We start from the raw sequence: 24,762 nt of genomic DNA, 5'->3' as shown, positions 1-24,762 counted from the left end.
AAATTATTACTATTCCAAGATCTTTTTATTAATAAGTATTTTGTTTGGGGGAAAATCCCTTAAATTTTATACAGGGAATTCTCTTTATTTTATGCGATTTTTTTTTTTTTTTTTTGTATCATCCCTGAATTTGTTCCCAAAAGCGTATGTAACCAAGTATACTTCCTAATGTTCACATTGTGAAAGTAAGGCCGGCGTCACACTGGCGTTTAAAACGGCCAAGTGCAATGCGATAAAAAAAATCGCATTGCACTCGGACCAATGTTAACATATGGGGCCGCTCCCAGCAGCCGACTTTTTGTCGGCCGTTTTCCTCGGTCCGAGACAATCGCAGCATGCTGCGATTGTCTTGGACCGAGGAAAACTCTCGGCTCACTCGCACCCATATAAGCCTATGGGTGCGAGTGAGACAGCGCACACCACTCGGATAACATCCGAGTGATGTGCGCTATAAGCGGACCCCAGCAATGGAGGAGATGGAGAAATTCATTTCTCCGCCTCCTCCGCAGCTGTGCTCCGATCCTCCCTGTGCGAGAGAATCGGAGCACAGACGCATGACACTCGGCCCCTGCTCTGCTGTGAGCAGGAGCCGAGGGTCATTAGCATATCGCATCCGATGATCTCGCATCGGATGCAATACGCTAGTGTGACGCCGGCCTAAAGGTGGAGCCGGCGATTATTCCTGTTTGCCAGCAATTAGTCAGCCTCGCAGTGTAGTCACCGCACCGGCCAGTGTGCTGCAATGGAGTCTCAGAATCTATTTCTCTCCCATTTGCATGAATTGTTCTAGAAAGTAAATACCACAATTGTCTCCATTTACTTCACACACAGTTTATTTTACAGCAGGTTATAAAAAGTAACAAAACAATAAAGTTTAATAAGTTAACATTTTACATCACAATGTCACATTCACATATTCCAGCTCAGTCTGGAAATATTACAGATTAGAACAATGTTTATCTTCATAAGTGCGAATAAGATTATAAAGTGATGTGCAGAATGTCCGAGAGGAGTCACAGAATATACATGAGGAACATAAGACACTTCTGTAATGACTGATACAACGGATTCTATGTATTATTCCGCAGATTGATGTGAATTACGACCGTATGAATAAATGGTTATGGACCTCACAGACATAATACAGCACAGTGTTACTAAGCTCTTAAAACGTTTTGGTGAAGAAATTCGGAGCGTTGTCTTTAAAGTGATTATATTCATCTGTTCCAGCCACCAATACAGTTGCAGGAAAAGTCCTGGGACGTTCTGGGTCCTGGAAAAGAAGCACAAATGGTGTAAGAGAAGAGTGATCATTTCTCTTCAGCAGGATTACAGGCTGCAATCATATTCATATTGGCTATCTACCCCCCATTGAGAAAGCAAGGGAACGAAAAGCGCGTCAGGGGCCGCAAGGAGTGGTCAGGACCTATTATGGGTAAGCAGCTGGATATGTGCTATGGCTTTTCATGTTACAGACATAATTAGCAGCTATTTAGGCTTTCATTTGGTGATATCTGTTTGCATTCACAATATTTATCTACCCAGCTTTCCCAGGTGCAAATTTTCATCCTGAACCCATCCCTTGCCTACCTTCATGTCTCCTCCATTTGTATGTACTATGTTCATATGTACTATGTCTAATCTGATTTTATTGTGATTTTTATAATAAATATTATATGTATATCCTTTTTTGTGGCTTGTTGTTACTCCTTTTAGCTTGTGGTTTTGAAATCATATTCAATCTTCTGGGTTTGATTGCTTACCTCAACAGGATAAGCTGTCGTAGGAACATAACGGATGACAAATCCGCATCTTCTTCTGTCTGACATGTTGGGTTCACTGGCATGTACAGTCAGACCATCATGGACCTGTCAGTATGGATGATGGAGAGGTTGTTCAATACACAAGTCTTACACATTGCACTTGGCCAATTACATGGAAACTTTACATGGAAACTCCTCATCAACAGGTTTCAATTTCTGCTGACTAGTCATAGATTCTAATATTTGTCCATCTATACATTCTTCTCTGAGATTAGGATTTATCCATCGAGATGACTCTAGATGATTTATCTATATAGCAGGCAGCATCATGGACATGACGTACATCTCATACATATCCAGTGCTGGTATCCTCCAATACGGCATATTCCCGTTCATGCTTATTAGACATTAAATTATATTTAACTGATTGATTTTCTCACTACATATTTCTGAAAAGGACATTTCTATTGTTTCAGTACATAAGATGAATCTGTAACAGAAGCAGTGGTGCTCTGCGTACAGACAGCCACACAAAATGAATTTCACTGTCAAATATTAAGGGACACGAATGACAATAATTCCATTCTGCATCATTTAATAAGCACATCCGTGTAACGACTCTGTAGGATTATTTTGCACTTACAGACATTTGACCAGCTTTAAGAGGACACTCAACCAGATCTTCTACATTCACCAGGTGTTCTGGGATCTCCTGGTTTGCGGTCAGCATGTTCCCGGGGATCTCAGCGATCCTGTGCTCCAGAATACCTTGTTTATGACTCCCTGGGGTGTTACACATGACAAACAATGCATAGAAGTTTTAATGTAAATTCATATACAAAAAAAGAATATGTTTTAGTATTTTTACATTTAGCAATTAGAGAAAAAGCCAATGCAAGAGCATACCTGGAATGATTTGTAGGACTCCATTTTCTGCATCAACATCATCAAATGCCAGCCATACGGAAGCCACTGGTCCTCCTTCAAACCCCCAGTATCTGTAACAATGTAAGGAAATACTGTTTTGGGTCTATATTTATAAGAAGATCTTAATTATTATCTACCAGCTTCCATACTCACTTGATATCCTGATGCCAAGCGACGTAGGGGGGAGTGTTATCTTTGTGTGGAACCTCAGAGGAGGGATATTTACAGATAAATCTTGAGTCTAAAAGGATGACGTTAGGGCCCAATACCGCGGTGATAGCTTTCAGTAGATTGGGATGGGCGGCGAAATTCATCACCCACTCATACTGCATGTGGATGTTGTGTAGATTGTACTGAGTGTACTCTTTACCTGAAAGATAAGATATATGGGAATTAGATCATGACCGCAGTGATTAGCACATATGTAGATATATTATTTCTTCAACTCAAATATATTCTTTTTTGAAAAAATATTCTGATCATCATGGATAAATGTGCAATAAAGCCGACAGATCCCTCAATGCAATGTAAACTGGAAACTTACCAAACTTCTCTTCCAGCTTCATATGTTCCTTCTGAGCAAGGTGCAATTCCTTCTCATCTAATACATCAACTTCAGTCAGGAAACCATTGGCGTCATAGACATCCTTCATCTGGTTAGTGTCAGTCTTCATAGTGTATTTAGTGGGATGCTTTCAGCTGTAGCGAGAATGCCTACACCCTGAGCGGATAACTGTGAGCGTATCACACTGACTTATATACTACTCCACATCTGATAGCTGCCCAACCCAGGACGCGATTTCTAAGAACTGGTTATTTTAATTTTTATGTTTTCGTTTCCTGCATGGCATAGTAAATATCATAGCCCTGAGTTATACATTCTGAAGTCTCATGAATACATCACATTCTGAAACTCAGAGACCAGAATTTCCTTGTTCTGTCCTCCTTGCATCATCACAGCATGATTGTGACTTCATTGTGGTGAGATCCGGTCCTGGAAATTCCACCGCAAATCAGGAAGCAAGTGCGAGATATGTTAGAAGATTTAGCAAATGCAAGGAACTTATTTATTAGAAATATATGGTTAATGTGGAATATTGTGGTATTCCACTGTTAGATACTTCTTGACAAAAACAATAGACCAAAAAATCCATCCACAGACAGCTGTTTCGTGGCATTTGCCCCTCATATTTTCCATGAGGGATGGGGGCAGTGTTCTGGATCACTGCGTTGATAAACACGTGATGGTGTCTCCGCGGTGTTGGATGTTTTGATCTCCCCGAGGTCATTCATCCTGATGTTTATAGTCCTTTTACCAGGCACTGCTCCTAATAGCCAGTTTCCTACTCCACACTGATGAGGGGCAAATACCCCGAAACAGCTGTCTGTGGATGGATACCATGTTTTGGCATAGGTGGTTTTCCTTTTTGGATTCTGCCCTTCCCGTGGTTGTTCCTTCCCGGTGAAAGACCTGGCTATTAATTGCTTGCGTTGAGAAACATATGATGGTGTCTCCACGGCTTTTCTACATGCATTTGCATATTTCCCATGAGGTATGGGGGCAGTGTTCTGGATTACTGCGTTGATAAACACGTGATGGTGTCTCTGCGGTGTTGGATGTTTTGATCTCCCCGAGGTCATTTATCCTTATGTTTATAGTCCTTTTACCAGGCACTGCTCCTAATAGCCAGTTTCCTACTCCACACTGATGAGGGGAAAATACCCCGAAACAGGTGTCTGTGGATGGATACCATGTTTTGGCATAGGTGGTTTTCCTTTTGGATGCTGCCCTTCCCATGGTTGTTCCTTCCTGGTGAAAGACCTGGCTATTTATTGCTTGTGTTGAGAAACACGTGATGGTGTCTCTGCGGCTTTTCTACATGCATTTGCATATTTCCCATGAGGGATGGGAGCAGTGTTCTGGATAACTGCGTTGAGAAACACGTGATGGTGTCTCCGCGGTGTTGGATGTTTTGATCTCCCCGAGGTCGTTCATCCTTATGTTTATAGTCCTGCAAGATGAAGGCATTGAAGCTATGGACTGGCCCGCTCGTTCCCCAAACCTGAATCCGATTGAACACATCTGGGACATCATGTCTCGCGCCATCCATCAACGTCACGCTGCAAAACAGACTGTCCAGGAGTTGGCGGATGCTTTAGTCCAGGTCTGGGAGGAGATCCCTCCGGAGACAACCTGCCGCCTCATCAGGAGCATGCCCAGGCATTGTAGGGAGGTCATACAGGCACGTGGAGGCCACACACACTACTGAGCATCATTTCCTTGTCTTGTGGCATTTCCACTGAAGTTGGATCAGCCTGTAACTTCATTTTCCACTTTGATTTTAAGCATCATTCCAACACCAGACCTCCGTGGTATATTAGTTGTGAGTAACATTGATAATTTTTTAGGTTTTATTGTTCTCAACACATTCCACTATGTAATGAATAAAGATTTACAACTGGAATATGTCATTCAGTGATATCTAGGATGTGGGATTTTAGTGTTCCCTTTATTTTTTTGAGCAGTATATCTACTATATAATTGTCTAAGGGTCACTTCTGTTTGTCTGTCTTTCTGTCTGTCACGGATATTCATTGGTCGCGGCCTCTGACTATCATGGAAATCCAAGTCGCTGATTGGTCGCGGCAAAACAGCCATGACCAATCAGCGACGGGCACAGTCTGGAAGAAAATGGCCACTCCTTACTCCCCGCAGTCACTGCCCGGCGCCCGCATACTCCCCTCCAGCCACCGCTAACACAGGGTTAATGCCGGCAGTAACGGACCGTGTTATGCCACGGGTAACGCACTCCGTTACCGCCGCTATTAACCCTGTGTGTCCCCAACTTTTTACTATTGATGCTGCCTAATAAAAAACCTGCTATACTCACCCTCCGTTGTCCGCCGAGCCGGCCGCCATCTTCCATTCCCGGCGATGCATTGCGAAATTACCCAAAAGACTTAGCGGCCTCGTGAGACCACTAAGTCATCTGGGTAATTTCGCAATGCATCCTGGGAACGGAAGATGGCGGCAGCCGTGCGCTACAAGGGGCCCTCTGATTGGATGGTGAGTATGTTAGAACTACAAGGAGCCCTCGGATCGGAAGGTGAGTATGCTTATTTTTTATTTTGTAACCTGTGACATACGTGGCTGGGCAATATACTACGTAGCTGGGCAATATACTACATGACTGGGCAATATACTATGTAGCTGGGCAATATACTACGTCGCTGTGCAATATACTCCGTCACTGGGCAATATACTATGTAGCTGGGCAATATACTACAGGGCTGGGCAATATACTACGTCACTGGGCAATATACTACGTCGCTGTGCAATATACTACGTGGCTGGGCAATATACTATGTGACTGGGCAATATACTACGTGGCTGGGCAATATACTACGTTGCTGTGCAATATACTACGTGTCTGGGCAATATACTACATGACTGGGCAATATACTACGTGGCTGGGCAATATACTACGTGGCTCTGTGCTGTATACTACGTGACTGGGCAATATACTACGTGACTGGGCAATATACTACATGGCTCTGTGCTGTATACTACGTCACTGGGCAGTATACTACGTCACTGGGCAATATACTACGTGGCTGGGCAATATGCTACGTGGCTCTGTGCTGTATACTACGTCGCTGTGCAATATACTACGTCACTGGGCAATATACTACATGGCTGGGCAATATACTATGTCACTGGGCAATATACTATGTCACTGGGCAATATACTACGTAGCTGGGCAATATACTACGTCGCTGGGCAATATACTACATGGCTGGGCAATGATCCATCAATCTGTCAAAAGTCAAGTTAAAGGAGTCACTCACCCATTTCCGACAACTCAGGTCTGGTTCCATACTACTACTCATCTTAACCAAATATTCCAAGTAGATGTTCCTGAACTTGAAGGACATGAAGCTTAACCTCACCAGGACCTGGCATCTTACATTCATGAAAAGGCCACCAGAGAGATCCTCATCTGACAGAACCCAATCCAGGAGAAGATCAGATATGAGGTCCTGGTGTTCGGATGCTTTGTTAGATAACAGAACAGCTACTAGCAGGTGGTAGACATGTGTTCTGGATATCCGGCCAAGAATATCTGACACGATGGAGGACTTCTGGTTGTCTTCTGACACCTCCAATCGTCCTTCTAAACGTTTTTTCAGGAGGTTGGATTGTGTCATCAGTATAGGGTTGTCCGATAACTCGTAAAATCCTTCAGACGCCAATATAGGAAGAGCTAGAATTAGTTGTGAGGTCACTTTTTGGAATATCACATGGGTTACACTCGTAGACTCAGCACCTTTGGATTCGGAGTTTCGGAGCAGTTCGTTCACGTACTTGAATACAGGATCAGGAAGAGCCTTGTTCTGGAGGAGAGACATACACAGGAGATTCCGACCTTTACTTAGGTCATCAAACGTAACGTGATGGTAAGTTTTCAGATATTCAGAAAGTTCTTGGTTTTTCCTGGTAAGATGAGCTTCTATTGGGTTTCTAAGAGGTTTATATGCCTTGTACTGATGGTGGACATGCTGAAAATAGGTTCCCCCTTCAAGAGCTCGCTGGACATGAAGGATATCCCAATCTTCGGCATGAACACTCTGAGACAACGCCAGAACTTCTAGAAATTGGTCCAAATTGTCCAGCAGGGTCTTCATCTCAGCCATGATGCCATCACATCCACCTGCCAACTGTTCCAGCCTCTATTATTCCGCTGAGCAATATACTGGCTGGGCAATATTCTACGTGGCTGGGCAATATACTACGTGGCTGGGCAATATACTACGTGGCTGGGCAATATACTACGTGGCTGGGCAATATACTACATGGCTGGGCAATATACTACGTGGACATGCATATTCTAGAATACACTAGATGGTGGCTCGATTCTAACGCATCGGGTATTCTAGATTATGCATGTCCACGTAGTATATTGCCCAGCCATGTAGTATATTGCCCAGCCACGTAGTATATAGTAAAAAAATCCAGGACATTTTTTTTTACATAGATAGCTACGGTATATATATATATATATATATATATATATATATATACTGTGGCTATCTATGTAAAAAAATGTCCTGGATTTTTTTTTGTGAGGCCAATAACTGAGTGAATCAATTCAATTTAACACTCAAAAGAACTAATATCTCTGTAAGTAAAAGAAGAATACAAAGCTTTATCTGTGGCTATAACTTCTGAGTTCGTAATACGGCCGCTTTGATGCAGTAATTGTACTTCCATATTGATACTTCACATTACCTTATTTCATGGGGTTAGTGCTATTGACTTACTTGGTGAAGGTGTTTGTTTTTTGCTCCTTGTGTACATTTTTGTCAAAATGTATAATTTTATTTTCATTGAGGTCTTGTATTTTTAGGGCAGCAGCACAACAGTTTTTTTTTCATATTTTGATCTTAAATTCATTTTAATGACTGTCATTACATCTATCTTTAGAAATGTGAATCATTAAACAGCTAATTTTATTCAGCAAACATTTTTTAAGTTAATTATTTCTTGTCTACAAGGAAAACACAATAAACTGTATCAGGGTTACAGTCTGTTTAGAAAGGATCGTAAAAATCGGAGAGGAGGAGGGGTTTGTCTCTATGTAAAGTCTTGTCTAAAGTCCACTTTAAGGGAGGATATTAGCGAAGGAAATGAGGATGTCGAGTCCATATGGGTCGAAATTCATGGAGGGAAAAATGGTAACAAAATTCTCATTGGGGTCTGTTACAAACCCCCAAATATAACAGAAACCATGGAAAGTCTACTTCTAAAGCAGATAGATGAAGCTGCAACCCATAATGAGGTCCTGGTTATGGGGGACTTTAACTACCCGGATATTAACTGGGAAACAGAAACCTGTGAAACCCATAAAGGCAACAGGTTTCTGCTAATAACCAAGAAAAATTATCTTTCACAATTGGTGCAGAATCCAACCAGAGGAGCAGCACTTTTAGACCTAATACTATCTAATAGACCTGACAGAATAACAAATCTGCAGGTGGTCGGGCATCTAGGAAATAGCGACCACAATATTGTGCAGTTTCACCTGTCTTTCGCTAGGGGGACTTGTCAGGGAGTCACAAAAACACTGAATTTTAGGAAGGCAAAGTTTGACCGGCTTAGAGATGCCCTTAATCTGGTAGACTGGGACAATATCCTCAGAAATAAGAATACAGATAATAAATGGGAAATGTTTAAGAACATCCTAAATAGGCAGTGTAAGCGGTTTATACCTTGTGGGAATAAAAGGACTAGAAATAGGAAAAACCCAATGTGGCTAAACAAAGAAGTAAGACAGGCAATTAACAGTAAAAAGAAAGCATTTGCACTACTAAAGCAGGATGGCACCATTGAAGCTCTAAAAAACTATAGGGAGAAAAATACTTTATCTAAAAAACTAATTAAAGCTGCCAAAAAGGAAACAGAGAAGCACATTGCTAAGGAGAGTAAAACTAATCCCAAACTGTTCTTCAACTATATCAATAGTAAAAGAATAAAAACTGAAAATGTAGGCCCCTTAAAAAATAGTGAGGAAAGAATGGTTGTAGATGACGAGGAAAAAGCTAACATATTAAACACCTTCTTCTCCACGGTATTCACGGTGGAAAATGAAATGCTAGGTGAAATCCCAAGAAACAATGAAAACCCTATATTAAGGGTCACCAATCTAACCCAAGAAGAGGTGCGAAACCGGCTAAATAAGATTAAAATAGATAAATCTCCGGGTCCAGATGGCATACACCCACGAGTACTAAGAGAACTAAGTAATGTAATAGATAAACCATTATTTCTTATTTTTAGGGACTCTATAGCGACAGGGTCTGTTCCGCAGGACTGGCGCATAGCAAATGTGGTGCCAATATTCAAAAAGGGCTCTAAAAGTGAACCTGGAAATTATAGGCCAGTAAGTCTAACCTCTATTGTTGGTAAAATATTTGAAGGGTTTCTGAGGGATGTTATTCTGGATTATCTCAATGAGAATAACTGTTTAACTCCATATCAGCATGGGTTTATGAGAAATCGCTCCTGTCAAACCAATCTAATCAGTTTTTATGAAGAGGTAAGCTATAGGCTGGACCACGGTGATTCATTGGACGTGGTATATCTCGATTTTTCCAAAGCGTTTGATACCGTGCCGCACAAGAGGTTGGTACACAAAATGAGAATGCTTGGCCTGGGGGAAAATGTGTGTAAATGGGTTAGTAACTGGCTTAGTGATAGAAAGCAGAGGGTGGTTATAAATGGTATAGTCTCTAACTGGGTCGCTGTGACCAGTGGGGTACCGCAGGGGTCAGTATTGGGACCTGTTCTCTTCAACATATTCATTAATGATCTGGTAGAAGGTTTACACAGTAAAATATCGATATTTGCAGATGATACAAAACTATGTAAAGCAGTTAATACAAGAGAAGATAGTATTCTGCTACAGATGGATCTGGATAAGTTGGAAACTTGGGCTGAAAGGTGGCAGATGAGGTTTAACAATGATAAATGTAAGGTTATACACATGGGAAGAGGGAATCAATATCACCATTACACACTGAACGGGAAACCACTGGGTAAATCTGACAGGGAGAAGGACTTGGGGATCCTAGTTAATGATAAACTTACCTGGAGCAGCCAGTGCCAGGCAGCAGCTGCCAAGGCAAACAGGATCATGGGGTGCATTAAAAGAGGTCTGGATACACATGATGAGAGCATTATACTGCCTCTGTACAAATCCCTAGTTAGACCGCACATGGAGTACTGTGTCCAGTTTTGGTCACCGGTGCTCAGGAAGGATATAATGGAACTAGAGAGAGTACAAAGGAGGGCAACAAAATTAATAAAGGGGATGGGAGAACTACAATACCCAGATAGATTAGCGAAATTAGGATTATTTAGTCTAGAAAAAAGACGACTGAGGGGCGATCTAATAACCATGTATAAGTATATAAGGGGACAATACAAATATCTCGCTGAGGATCTGTTTATACCAAGGAAGGTGACGGGCACAAGGGGGCATTCTTTGCGTCTGGAGGAGAGAAGGTTTTTCCACCAACATAGAAGAGGATTCTTTACTGTTAGGGCAGTGAGAATCTGGAATTGCTTGCCTGAGGAGGTGGTGATGGCGAACTCAGTCGAGGGGTTCAAGAGAGGCCTGGATGTCTTCCTGGAGCAGAACAATATTGTATCATACAATTAGGTTCTGTAGAAGGACGTAGATCTGGGGATTTATTATGATGGAATATAGGCTGAACTGGATGGACAAATGTCTTTTTTCGGCCTTACTAACTATGTTACTATGTTAGATGAAACCTTGTGCACTAAGAACATCTCGGTGATCTCACCTTATCACATTGTGCGGATATTAAGGAAACCACAGTTTATTTCTCCAAAAATAGTAAACAGGAAACTGCTGACAAATATCTGTAAAGTGCAGCCTTGTCCTCACCTGGGCGTCGTGTCAGGTGAAGGTGGAATTTCCGTGTAGCTGAGATGAATACTTAATAGCACTAGTACAATATCTCCTCTACTATTATTACATGCTGCACTTCTGCCTTTAGCAAACGTCTTATAGATATGTTAGGTAAATGAATATATTATTAATGGCAACATAGTAGATTGACGCCAGTAAAAGACCAACTTTATATATTTTCATTTTATCTTAGGATGCATATACAGTACAGCTCTGGCAAAAATTAAGAGAACACTGCACAGTTTTCTAAAAATCACCATCTCTATATGTCTGACAGTCATTCCATTCCTGTGTCAGTTGAATTCCAACCAAAGTACACCTCATTCTTGTGACTAGGTGATCACCCGAACCAAATCTTATTTAGCGAGCGAAAGTATAAAAAAAACTCTACTGTGGTGTTCACAATCCTCTTGCGATAGGACAAACTGGATGGCAAAACAAGTGCTAGTAATATCCCAAATGTAAAAGGAATGAAAAAATAACTTTTAACCATGCGAAAGGAGTTGAAAAGAAAAGTCTTGAGTGAGGAAAAGAAGGGCTCAGTTCTGGCTTTACTAGCAGAGGGATACAGTGAGCATCGTGCTCCCTCCATCCTTTAAATTTCTAAGACAGCAGTCCATTACAACAAGGTCAAGCAGCAGACATTGGGGACAACAAAGCTACAGACCGGCAGAGTGCGAAAGCGACTCTCCACTGTCATTTATTCGAATGTCACTCAGCAACCGCAGGATCACATCAAGTGACCTACAAAAGGAATGGCAAAAATGGCAGCTGGGGTGAAGTGCACGGCAAGAACAGTTCTTAACAGGCTCCTAGAGGCAGGGCTCAAGTCATGTAAAGCTAGAAAAAAGCCTTTCATCAATGAGAAGCAAAGGAGAGCCAAGCTGAAGTTTTCCAAAGACCATAAGGATTGGATCATAGAGGACTGGAGTAAGGCAATCTTCTCCGATGAGTCTAATTTTCAGCTTTGCCCAACACCTGGTCTTCTAATGGTTAGACGGAGACCTGGAGAGGCGTACAAGTCTTACACCCACTGTGAAATTTGGTGGAGGATCGGTGATGATCTGGGGATGCTTCAGTAAGGCTGGAATTTGGCAGGTTAATCTTTGTGAAGGACGTATGAATTAAGCCACATACAAGGTTATCCTGGAAAAACAGTTGATTCTTTCTACTCTGGCAATGTTCCCCAACTCTGAGGACTGGTTTTCCAGCAGGACAATGCGCCATGCCACACAGCTAGGTCAATCAAGGTGTGGACGAAGGAGCACCACATCAAGACCCTGTCATTGTCAGACCAATCTCCAGACCAGGACCTTATTGAAAACCTCTGGACTGTAATCAAGAGGAAGATGGAGAGTTGCAAGCCATCAAAGAAAGAAGAACTGCTTACATTTTTGTGGCATGAGTTGCATAATGGCAACCAAAAGCAGTGTGAAAGACCGGTGGAAAGCATGCCAAGACACATGAAAGCTGTCATTACAAATTATGGTTATTCCACAAAATATTGATTTCTGAACTCTTCCTGAGTTAAAATATTAATATTGTTGTTTGTACATGAAAAAGAAATTGTTTTCTTTGCATTATTTGAGGTCTGAAAGCACTGTTTCTTTTTTATTATTTTGTCGCTTTCTCATTTGCTGCAAATAAATACAACATTTTTCAGAGACATGTTGTCTGTAGTTTATAGAATAAAACAACAGTGCACATTTTACTCAAAAAAATATACCTTTAAAGAGAAAAATCAGGGAAACTGAAAATTTTGCAGTGGTCTCTTAAATTTTGCCAAAGTTGTATATTTATTCTGGAAATGTATTTACTGTTGATTTTTCCATCCACATTTGCTGGAAGTTTGTTCCAAGCATCTACTGCTCTCCCAGTAAAATAATATGAATTATTATGCTTCTGTTCTCCAAGTTAATTTCATATTGTTTTCCATTTTATTTTTTTTATTACTTGCTTCCTAAATGCAAAGTTAAGAAAACTTCCTCAGATGTCTTTATTAACAGTTTTCTATTATTTTGCTACTGTTGAGTGTCATTTATTGAGTTCTGTTCTTACAAAAATGATAAAAATCCATCAGAGCTTCTGCTTAATTGTTATGTCTGTCTCTGCTCTCCCCCTCTCTACCTCTGCTATTATCGGTGGCAGAAAGGAAGGGAAGGGCATTGTGCACAGATTTCCATTACTGAAAGGGGAGAAAGCATGTGCAATCTCAGGGAGGGCAGAGAAAGCAGATTATAGATAAGAAGAAAAGCACATGTAGAGGAAACAAGTGTTGAGTATCAGCTATGTTGATAAATGTGCTAATGAAGGCAGCAGCACCCTGAATATCAAAAGCTGACCATCCAGTCTATATTACAGGTACAAACATTCCTATAAGAGATATTGTAGTAAACACCAGATAGAAAACTGGGGTAAAAAAAACGAGCACCAGCGCTTTCAGATAAGCGAAGCTTTAACAAAATCTAAAATTACACGTGTTAAAGGAAACAACCGTCTTCCTCATATTATTGCGGTGTTTTAGGCCTAATCTAGGTCCTCGGTTATAGGTGAAGTTGACGGTCACTATTTTGGGGCTGAGCTGTCGCCATTTTTCTGGCACAGTGGCTCTTTTATAAGGACACTTGTGACACTGCTGTCACCACAAACAATGGGCGCCCAGGGATTAGTATATATGGTCATCTTGTTCTGTAATGTTTGTTAGGGTAGGCACATTTGTAGAGCGGTATCCTTTCACAAAATGTCCTAAAATTGCAACTCTTTCCCTCTAAGGAGCAGCCTTAATAGGTTTCTAGTGGATCTCAGGATTGTGATTACCGGGAGATATTTATGGGTTTCCTATAGTAATGCTTTATATATATATATATATATAATTTTTTTTTTTTCCTGAAATGTCTACGACCAGGAAACACAATAAATTACACAATAATAGGATTGAAGTTATTTTTAGTATAGTGATAGAAGTCACATTACATCAGCCCATGAATGCTAATTACACCTGTTCCTAGACTGGAACTAGTGTCATCGAAAAAAGGGTGTGCGGTGGAAATGGCACAATGTTACCCCTATTATTAGATAGTGTAGTAGCGACATCACTTTTATTGCCGATGACTGTGCACAGAGACGGCACAAGCCAAGTATCAGAGCTGGAGAAACCGGTATTTTTTTCCCGTAGCCTCAGGAAATGAATAGGAGAGCTGTCTGGGCTGAGGAGGAAATGTAAGTGAGTGACGTGGATGGTTGTGGGTGGGAAGGTGACATCACGCAGTATAAAGACTCTCACAAGGGATCAGGTCCTTCATGAATCTCAGTAAGGTCAGCGGCAATGAATGAATCAAAGAACAGAGGCGAATCGCTGCATCTCAGCATTGGTGTGCTGGCTATTAGCGCAGGTAGGGGATATTTATGTAACCTGTTCCCTTCCAGGATATACCCACATTAATGTAAAAAAAAACTAATATAATATAATTTAATATTTTGCATAAGTTTTAATGCTTTTTTTTTAAATTCTTCTGTTTTAGGGAGTTTACTTCTGTCAATAGAATATTACAGTGTTGGTGCATCTGCTTCTCTTATCCCCCCATCTGCTCTGGGCATCCTCCTCGTTATATTAGCTGCCATTTTGGGATATGCAGGTATGGATCTATTCACTGAATATGTTGGCTTAGCAGGGCTGTCCGCCACTGATCACTTGCGCATCAGTAGGTGAGCGGCGCTGATGTTGTTGCGTCTGTACACACCTATTGGGAGCATGATACCTGCCAATTGCGCACACGACCTGGAGGTGGAAGTAGATGCGACATCATCGTTGCCGCTCAACTACTAATGCAGAAGTGAGTGATGCCTGACCATCCCTTTAACTGTGTTTATAAAGTTTAATAGTTATTAAGCATTATATTTCATTCATGAGCATTGCATAGAAATGTGCATGACACATCATCATCATCATCATCATCAGTTCTTACATGTACAGTATATTATGTATGTTTGCTGTTCAGACGAATGCCGCCTGTCGTCTGTAAATAGCTACCTTATATCGGTAGAATAGAAACTATTAAGTAACTACGGTATTGACTGAGAGCTTTAGCATTCAAATCACAATGAACGGCACTTACAGAAATCAATAAGAGCTTTGCTGCTTGACAATATGTGAAAACAAGTTATATGAATATAAAAATAAAAATGTCTACATTCAAAAAATAGATAAAGTGATTATAAATAATAATAATAATGTGCTAATACCATTGTATAAACAGTTTATTAAAGTGAATTTGTCAGTAAGTTTTTGCTACCCCGTCTGAGAGCAGCAAGATTTAGGGGCAGAGACCCTGATTCCAGCAGTGCCATTTATTGGGATGCTGGCTCTAGTTTTGATAAAATCATTGTTTTACTGGCTGCAGATGTAGCAGTTCTCTGAATGCTGAGCTCTGTATAACCTCGCCCACATCACTGGTAGCATTCTGTGTACACTATGCATAGGCAGAAAGCTGCCAATTAGTGGTGAAGGAGGGGTTATACAGAGCCAAGAAAGGATTACATGGCAGTAGGTTTATCAGACCTCCAGTGATAATCTCCTGATGATAAAACTGTTTATCAAAACTACAGCAAACAGTCAGTACATGACACGTGAACCAGAGTCTTGATTATATCATGCTTTTCTCAGCTTAGGTACCAAAATCCTGTTGAGTTATTGTCTTTAAACACCAAAGTTTTGAAATCAGCCGTAAAATTAACCCTTAGAAATAATTTTCATTGCGCCCCCATGCTATAAAAGCTAACATTTTGGTCGTGTAGCCATTCATGCACTACCCATCATCAGGCTGCTGAAGCCAACAAGAGAGGGCAGAGTATTGGTGGAGTGGGAATGATGTGGAATTAGGTAGAAATTATATTACCCTATATAACGTATCTGAAGAAAATATTGCATTAAAAATTATTATTCATTTTATATTATCGTTGTCATTTGCATAATAGGAATCCGAAAGATCCGAGGAAACGTTTCCCTGTGGGTCTCGTTATTCTGGACAGTGTCGGCTCTGTGGTGCGGATATGTGGTCAACCTGATCCTGAGAGGAAACAATATCATCAGCGTCTCGGAAATGAGAAATGCAATAGTTCCTGGTTTAGTAGCATTTTTCCTGGGGCTGCTCATTATCGGTATAGTGGGGATCCTTCAAAAGGAAATTCTCCTTGCTCTGATGTGCGTCACGCTTTCTCTTTCCAGCATTCATGAAATAGTTATCTTCTACGACAGCAGAGTGGGCACCTCGGCAGTTGCATGTAATTATCTTATAGTCGTGCTCCTTGGGATATACTTTGCGGGCGGTCGCACGCTCCATAGCATCACGAAGGGGCGGGTTATTTTACCAGGAACAGACATAACTAACAAAAGCAACGAGCAAGGCGTATCCGGTGGTTCGGGTAAGGTAGCGTTCACAGCTGCTTGCTTCATTCTTAACATGGTGGCCTCCAGTGTGTTCGGCTGCCGACTCCTTGGAATAACCAGTAGCCTTTTCGTTGGTCAGGTAGCATGGCTGTGGACAGCTGCGGTCTACCAGACCGTTATCTGTATCTTCTCATACCGTAACTATCACATGCTAGAAGCTACACACTTTGCATTTTTCTCCATTTTGAGATATGCTGAAGGCTATTCTCTACTGTATCAGTTCTTAAACACAAATCAGTTGAATTACCCCATCCCATTCTTGGTGGTTTTCTCCATACTATTTTTTGTCCTCACTTTGTTTGCAAGTATTCACAGCCCTATACAAGCAATATATCTACTGTTTTATGTTGCCTACTGCATTGCATTAGCTTGTAACCCTCAAGGATTTTTTCATGGTGGACCTCAGGGAGTTAATATCGCAATATACATCGTTTCAGCCATTATAGTTCTAATCACTTTATACAATGCAAAGTCATCCACAGCTATCCCAACAGGTGAGGGCGTCATCAAGAAACTATTCATCAGTAATAAGGTTTTCCAGCTCCGTCAAGATAAAGATATCAATGAACCCTACCTTGGATATTCCAAGTACGGCGACGCAGAAATCCTTGCTCATGCATGCAATATTTTGGCTGCCTTTGCCATGACTATGCCAGGGAACCCTAATGAACCTTTGGTTACGGTTGTCTTACCATGGGTCGTGGTTGCTGGAGGACTTTATAATCTCATCTGTGGGTCAGTAGCTTTCTCCCGTGGCAAGACGCTGGAGAGCAATGCCTTCATTCTGTATGGGGTAATGTGGGTGATATGGGGAATCTCCAGGTATAGTGGTATCTACAGCACGAGCAGGGGGTTCAATACCGCCGTAGGAATCATATGCTTTATCCTCTTCAATACTTTCATTGTTTTCAGCACACTTTTCCTAACCAAAGCCTGGTTTGTCTATGCTCTCACCTTCCAACTTATCTTAATCAGCTTTCTTCTCGATGCGATCAATGTGCTCCCTCAAGGCTACGATATAGCCGTCACAATTATATTTGGCCTTGCTGGATTCTACTTATTTCTTTCAACTCTTCACAATACCACTTTTGAAGCTCCCCTAATACCAGTTGGCAGCCCCATTATCAAAATCAGTGGTTTTACCAATGACAGATCTAAATGTCCTCACTTAATTTCTACAAGAACCAGCTCAGTCCAAAAAATTGCAGGTAAGATATTAACTTTTTTTTTAAAAGTTTTCTTTATATCTATGTCAGTAGCAACTAATAAAGGTTTCTTTAGAAGACTAACAAATGGAATTGTAATTTTTCTGCTTTTATAGAAATTATGAAAAATGGAGGGATATGTGGCGTACCTACCGACACGGTGTACGTACTGGTGGCCGCTTGCAATCACCCGGAAGCAGTGGAGAGGGCATATAAGTAAGTTTGGCTACAACACAGTGATGGTTTTCTGAAAATACAATTTATATAGTTAAAGGAACACTGCAGGCAAAGCCTATTCACTGTTTATTACCCGTGGTGGGTGCATGACCCAGTGCGCCAAAGAGAAAACTCTGTATTATGCGGCGCCACCTCAACTTCTTAAGAATTCTAAAAATTCCTGCCAAGTTCGTAAGAACTTGGAAAGAGTTCATGGAAAGGAAGAATCCAGATTGTGTTACTTTGATCTATTAGTTTCCAATGTAAACTAGCAATGGAAATTCCAAAATAAGAAGTTTTAGGCTTCAAGAATTTTTTGACAGTAATATAAAATATTACTGTATATTGTAAGCCGTCATCAATCAACAATTCTGTAATGAGATTTACTTTGCCCTTTTGCAGGACGAAACGTCAGGCTCAGGATCGCCCAATGTCTCTTTGGATATCAAGCCTACAGCAATTAAAACCTGCAAAACATTTGCTCAGTCCTTTGTTATGGGACTTTATGGAAGCAGCTTGGCCCTCATCCATCAGTCTTGTGATCCCAAGAGGTGAGTACGTATGTAGAGCTACAAGAAATAGTCATCTCTTCAAGACCCATATGCAACAGATAGAAAATACAATAAATAGTTCCATCATGCCCCTTATTTTTATGTTACACCACAATTTACCGTGATGTATGATAAAAAATGATATTGTGGTACCATGTTATGCAGAAATAGCCAAAATGTAAAAACATTTATTTCCCCCATAGGATCATGGTTGGATATCTTAGGTGCTCGTGACTCTGCAAAATACATCGGGACACCTCAGAGCATTGCTATACGGATACCGGACTGTTCAGTGACCACTCACTTAATTGATATGGTAAGAGAAAAATCTACTAAACGTCTCTAAAAGTGTAAGCAAATATTATATATATACAAAAATAGTCAAATTCATACTTACGAACGTTTTTTCAAAAACTAATTTCTGACAAAATAATGTTAAACTCTATTCACTCTCCAGGTCGGCCCCATTGCAGTCACATCAGCCAATCCTTCCGGAGAAGCAGACACTACCCATCACAACCAAGTCTATGCAAAGTTAGGAGATAAGGTGAATATGGAGGATGAATATTTAGCTAATCGCAGTTTACAAGTTGAAAAACAATAGGTAAAAGCATCTATAATTAATTTTAGGTTGATGGAGTACTGTGTGATGGGGCGTCTCCTGAAAATATTGCTTCTACTGTGGTAGATTGCACAAAAATAGAAACTGGAAACATCGCATTCTTTAGGGTTGGCATCGTTCCCAAGTCACAGGTAACGCAGTTATACTAATATATTATCATCATATTTTATATATGGTGCTTTTTTTTGCATTTTTGGGCACAGTTATTCCATTGTCTAATTGATATGTTCATTTAGAGGAAAAGATATGATAAACATTTTCCATTTGTATGCCATATGCTGGACATTTTTAGTGGCAACGCAAGTTCAATATGAATTAAAAAAGGGGTAATTTTCTACCCAGAAAAGGCGACGTTTTTTATTATTCTTTGAAAGATTCTTTTTGCTAAACTCAGAAAATCTATTTAGGAAAGCTCGTATGTTTATAATAAAGAAACAATGTATTCCCTAGAGCCACAACCCAGCACAATTTGTATATTAATAACAGACCAGTATCAGTTTATTAATTAATTACAGATCTGGAATAACAGGATTTTCTAAACTATCTGGAGTATGATTATATTAATAGCACTCGTCTAGAAAGTCCGCTGTATTCATAGGGTGCTTGGTTTATGGTTGGAAAGCCGTCCAAATATCTATAGCAATACGTTTGGGAAGAAAAGTGAAAAACAATCAGTATATATATATATATATATATTATTATACTTTTCAGGTTTTACAGATATTAGACCAAGTGCAGCAGAAACACAAGAAGGGTCTTGTTAATGGGGGATTCTCTGGATCCACAGAAGAAATCACACAGAGTGGGTGTAATAACCAGGCCGACGTGCGGCACAACACCAACCCTGAAGATAATGAACACGTATCATATGATAACAACGGCTTTACAATAGATGATGAATCCCAGTGAATTTAATATTTCTGACTTTAGCTAAATTTTTGTAAAAATTGAAGGACACGTTCTAATTTTTGTATCTATTTATATTGTTTTAATATTGTACAGTTAATAAATATTAAATATTTTTGTAAAAAAAAAGTCTTCATCTTCCATTTGAAAGGACTTTTATTTTGTTATTTTACATATTTATCAAGTAACATAGGATTAATAACGCTAAATATGTTTATTTTAACCTTAAAAATCTGCATGTTGCACTTTGCAGTTGTCTGTGACTACAATCTTTATATATGGAATTCTGATTTTTTTTTAAACAAAGTGTAATTATAAAATTGTACGGGGATTCTACTTTTTAGTTTGAATATAACTCTTTTTTTTTCAAGTCTTGAACTCTAATTACATGTAATATAAGACATGGGGATACCAAGACAATTGTATCATTGGTGCCTCCCAAAACCTCTCGTGAAGCTTAAAAAAGGGAAAAACAGTAAAGACAATTATTTAATGATTTACAGTCCACAGTTGAAGATTTGTTGAAAACAAAAGGCTTTTAGTAGATCAATGAAAAGACACAATTCATGACACTATAAGGATTTCACTGATATAAAGTGAAGAAAGTGGTAAACAACAGTGATTCGGAACTACGATAGCCAAAAATTCTCAAAAGTGGTCTTCAAGTGAATCATAATCGAGGTAACATTTTCTGTGACCAAGATAGTACATAAAAGTCAAAGGGGTGAACATTATAAAATTATGTTAAAAAGTAAAGGACAAGCTTGCTTTTTTGGTGAGTAAAAAACATTTACACAACTTTGACATACTATATAGCACTCAAGACAATTTTGATGCAAATAAAGAAAAAAGAAACAATTGTTTATTTATTTTGAATTGAAAGAATAACCACGCTCAAGGAATTGCTACACAATTGCAAAAAAAATGTAGAATTTTTTTTTTTCAATGCAGAAAATGGATACTCTGGCTTCACAAACAAACACAGCTTCTGTATTTGTGGGTAAATGCAAAGTCCAAGAAAGTGGATAAAAGGTCCGATAAATAGCAGCTAAAGCATGGTGTGTAGCAGAGCTAGGACATCTATGCATCTCGAGTGCAGCCCCTTGCTTTAGCCATACTATTTATCAGACCTTTTAACCACTTTCTTGGACTTTTTCTTCATTTGTGGGTAAATACATTTTGTTTGTTGTTGTAGACAGTCATACAAGAATTATCCTGCTAGTGATATAGACTAAAGAAATACATAGCTTACAAGTCACTCAAAACCTGGGCCCCCACAAATTTGATGGGAACTAAAGGGACAAAAAAAAATAAGTTTGCAAATGTTTTTAAATAGTTTGTATATAAACAAAAAAGTATATTGCTTTCATTTAAGGAGTTATATACGCAAGGAAATTGCTTTTGAATATCAGCTGACCTCTGAGATTACTGCTTATGAAAACAATGATGTCACCAAGTAAAATTGTGTTTAACCACAATTTTCCGTGTTTTTTTCAGCAAAGTCCACTACAATGACAATGATCACTCTACTTGTCCATAATAAGGCTATCATGTTATATAGAAGAGCAAAGCATAGATGCATATAGTATAGTAACATCATACATGCAATTATACCTGTGTACATTAGTGATGAGTGAGTATACTCGTTGCTCGGGTTTTCCCCTAGCACGCTCTGGTGACCTCCGAGTATTTATGACTGCTCGGAGATTTAGTTTTCATTGCGGCAGCTGAATGATTTACAGCTAGTAGACAGGCTGAGTACATGTGGGGGTTACCTGGTTGCTAGGGAATCCCCACATGTACTTAGCCTGGCTAATAGCTGTAAATCATTCAGCTGAGGTGATGAAAACTAAATCTCTGAACACTAACAAAAACTCGGAGGTCACCCAAGCGTGCTCAGGAAAAGCCGAGCAACGAGTACACTCGCTCATCATTAGTGTACATCATTGGTTAATAATGGGGTAGCCCAGAACTAACTGATAGATAACCATATCTATAGGACAGGTCATCACCCGGCACCCCCCACCGATCAACTACCTGTGCATAGTCAGAACAGCAAAGCACTGCACACGGTTTAGTAGTGCTTCAGGGTGGTATAGATCAGCTCCTATTCACATGAATGGAAGCTGATGTACAATTCCGAGCAGCAGCCACTATACTGTGTGCGTAGCTGTGCTTTTATGAGTTCAGATATTGTTTTGCATCCAGGAACTTCCTAAGCAATATAATAGATAAACCAGGGCTTCACAATATACGGCCCACAGGCCTCATGTGATCTGCCGAATTATGTGCTGCCCACGGAGAATAGGTGACTCCAGTTCTTTCCTCCTTATGTCCAACTGTATCCGCGTCTTTCAGATGCCAGTACAGTTAAACACTTGAGCGCCAGGACTGGAGCAGAGCAGCATCTGTCAGCCTTGACGACAACGTGAGGTCATCACACCACGCTGTGTCTTCATCACACTGCTGCCGCTGAAGTAGGGCAGAGGAGGCACGGACATACCGGAAACAGTAAGCGCTCTAGGAGGAGCTGAAGATTAAATAAATACCCTATTGTAGGAGAAGGGGCAATGCCTGATACTATGAGGCCACATTATGGAACAACAGAGGAGAGGATTTTGAAGTAGGCACAGTATGCAGAGGGGAAGGTTTTAGGGGGAATATTAAGGAGAGGAGTAATTTGGGGGTGATATTACAGAGAGAAACGGTGTAGGTGGAATATTTCAGAGTGGAGATGTGTAGAGGGAATATTACAGAGAGTGGCAGCATGGGGGGGAATATTACGGAGAGGAGCAGTATGGGGGAATAATAGAGTGGAGATGTGTAGAGGGAATATTACAGAGAGTGGCAGCATGGGGGGAATATTACGGAGAGAAGCTGTGTAGGGGGAATATTACAGAGAGGAGCAGTATGGGGGGGAATAATAAAGTGGAGATGTGTAGGGGGAATATTACAGAGAGTGGCAGCATAAGAGGGAATATGACGGAGAGGAGCAGTATGGGGGAATAATAGAGTGGAGATGTGTAGAGGGAATATTACAGAGAGTGGCAGCATGGGGGGAATATTACGGAGAGAAGCTGTGTAGGGGGAATATTACAGAGAGGAGCAGTATGGGGGGGAATAATAAAGTGGAGATGTGTAGGGGGAATATTACAGAGAGTGGCAACATAAGAGGGATTATGATGGAGAGGAGCTGTGTGTGGGGAATATGACAGAGAGGAGCTGTGTGAGATGGACATTATGGCTAGTGGCAGTGTGGGGGATTATTTCAGACAGAGGCGGTGTTGGGAGTATAGTTTGTGCATAAAGCACAATGAGGGATAATTATTTATCCAGGGGTGATATCTTTATTAATAGGGCAGTATAATGATACTTTTAATTTTAAGGGCACCATGCCGGGAAGTGCTGCTGAAGACGGAGAAGAGTGAAGTCTACATAGACAAGATGTGAGGAGAAATCTCATCATGGTGTCTGTACTACATTTAGACAAAAGAGATGGGAATGACTGCAGTCAGAGAAGATGTCACCTATAAGGAACCAGGATGCAAATGTTTACTTGTGATCTTTCCTGCGTCTCATCAGTACTGTGGTTCTTGTGTGGTTCACAGTCTGATGATGGCTCGTAACAACAACTCCTAGTATCTCCTTACTATAGTTAAGAACATACTGGGAATTGCTGGTTTATGTGAAACAAGTGTATATGGGGCTTATCTGAAATTGCAATTGATCACTGTACTAAGCTTGGTGATGTATTCCTGTACTGACTGTGGTTCTGGAACTGCTTTCATGTACTGACGGTGATTCTTATCATGTAACAATCCATAACATGCTTCATGTTAAAACGTAAAAATCCTCAAAATTTAGTTTTGAGACTATGAGGAGGATTTGGTTGAGTTTCTGCTCCAAGAACTCAGTATCAGTTTGGGTGTGTTCACATTGATTTTTTTTGGAGCAGAAACTCTCCAAATCCTACTCAAATATTCAAATCTTGGTTTTGCTAATGTATTCATGTAAATACCCCCTTACATTTTTTTTGCGGCCCTTCAAATTGGTTCAGTATGACAATGTGTATATGAGACCAAAAACTGCTGTGTACCCCCGTAATAGACTCTCATCAATCTTATAATGATCACCTATTGAGAAGATAAGTTATCAATATAATCATCCTGGAAAACCACATTATATATTTATATGAAATATTTAAATAATAAAAGGTTTATAGTGTCTGTTTGAGCATAGAAAGTCAGCGGACTCACCACCAGGTGCACAGATCACACTGTCTGTGGGCAGTAATAAAGGAAAGACATCCTGCTCCAAATAAAATACATGTCAGATCAAATAGTATCGTTTTTAAAAGTATAAGTTTAATATACTATGAAAAAAAAAATCATATTTGATCCAAAACGCATCAGTTTTTGCTCCTGTGTCTTTTTCATCTGCTGTGGATTGCTCAAAAGGTATAAGGCTAGGTTCACATTGCGTTAAGAGCAGCCCGTTCAACACATGCGTAAAGGGGCTGCTGTTAACGCAAGTGCCGATGTGTCATCGCGCTAGCGCAGATAGAGCTAACAGATGCTCTATCTGCGCTGTGACAGACCCGGAAGCGCTGCAGCCTGCTTCCCAGGGTCCAT

General features: G+C 40.3%; 3 protein-coding genes across 3 annotated transcripts; 1 reads left to right on the top strand and 2 right to left on the bottom strand.

Annotated features, from left to right (window-relative positions):
- Positions 1 to 815: 815 nt before the first annotated feature.
- Positions 816 to 3,599, bottom strand: LOC138662106 (L-threonyl-[L-threonyl-carrier protein] 4-chlorinase-like). The gene is made up of 6 exons (XM_069747248.1): positions 3,235 to 3,599; positions 2,844 to 3,060; positions 2,670 to 2,761; positions 2,407 to 2,546; positions 1,764 to 1,868; positions 816 to 1,273 (listed from the first exon to the last, which is right to left on the bottom strand). The coding sequence occupies exons 1-6, from the start codon at positions 3,362 to 3,364 to the stop codon at positions 1,166 to 1,168; spliced, it is 792 nt and encodes a 263-aa protein (XP_069603349.1). The 5' UTR covers positions 3,365 to 3,599; the 3' UTR covers positions 816 to 1,165.
- Positions 3,600 to 6,479: 2,880 nt separating this feature from the next.
- LOC138666274 (Fanconi anemia group F protein-like) lies at positions 6,480 to 7,376 on the bottom strand. The gene has a single exon (XM_069754500.1). It carries the CDS (start codon positions 7,374 to 7,376, stop codon positions 6,480 to 6,482), a length of 897 nt encoding a protein of 298 aa, XP_069610601.1.
- Positions 7,377 to 14,441: 7,065 nt separating this feature from the next.
- LOC138662105 (uncharacterized) lies at positions 14,442 to 20,252 on the top strand. The gene is made up of 9 exons (XM_069747247.1): positions 14,442 to 14,577; positions 14,707 to 14,820; positions 16,160 to 17,839; positions 17,953 to 18,052; positions 18,455 to 18,603; positions 18,807 to 18,919; positions 19,061 to 19,150; positions 19,234 to 19,356; positions 19,937 to 20,252. Exons 1-9 carry the CDS (start codon positions 14,511 to 14,513, stop codon positions 20,132 to 20,134), a joined length of 2,634 nt encoding a protein of 877 aa, XP_069603348.1. The 5' UTR covers positions 14,442 to 14,510; the 3' UTR covers positions 20,135 to 20,252.
- Positions 20,253 to 24,762: the final 4,510 nt, after the last annotated feature.

This window comes from Ranitomeya imitator, chromosome 2 (assembly GCF_032444005.1).
Source record: "Ranitomeya imitator isolate aRanImi1 chromosome 2, aRanImi1.pri, whole genome shotgun sequence".
Taxonomy (NCBI): domain Eukaryota; kingdom Metazoa; phylum Chordata; class Amphibia; order Anura; family Dendrobatidae; genus Ranitomeya; species Ranitomeya imitator.
The sequence above is the reverse complement of the archived record's forward strand: the minus strand, read 5'-3'. Positions and strand labels throughout refer to the sequence as shown.

Excerpts from the sequence above, each read along its gene's own strand:
- LOC138662106 (XM_069747248.1), bottom strand. The coding sequence starts at position 3,364 with ATGAAGACTGACACTAACCAGATGAAGGATGTCTATGACGCCAATGGT. Across the intron at positions 2,547-2,669 it reads AGTCCTACAAATCATTCCAG|GGAGTCATAAACAAGGTATT; the intron begins GTATGCTCTTGC and ends GTAACACCCCAG. Across the intron at positions 1,274-1,763 it reads CGACAGCTTATCCTGTTGAG|GACCCAGAACGTCCCAGGAC; the intron begins GTAAGCAATCAA and ends CTTCTTTTCCAG.
- LOC138666274 (XM_069754500.1), bottom strand. The coding sequence starts at position 7,376 with ATGAAGACCCTGCTGGACAATTTGGACCAATTTCTAGAAGTTCTGGCG.
- LOC138662105 (XM_069747247.1), top strand. The coding sequence starts at position 14,511 with ATGAATGAATCAAAGAACAGAGGCGAATCGCTGCATCTCAGCATTGGT. Across the intron at positions 17,840-17,952 it reads CTCAGTCCAAAAAATTGCAG|AAATTATGAAAAATGGAGGG; the intron begins GTAAGATATTAA and ends CTGCTTTTATAG. Across the intron at positions 19,151-19,233 it reads ATGCAAAGTTAGGAGATAAG|GTTGATGGAGTACTGTGTGA; the intron begins GTGAATATGGAG and ends AATTAATTTTAG.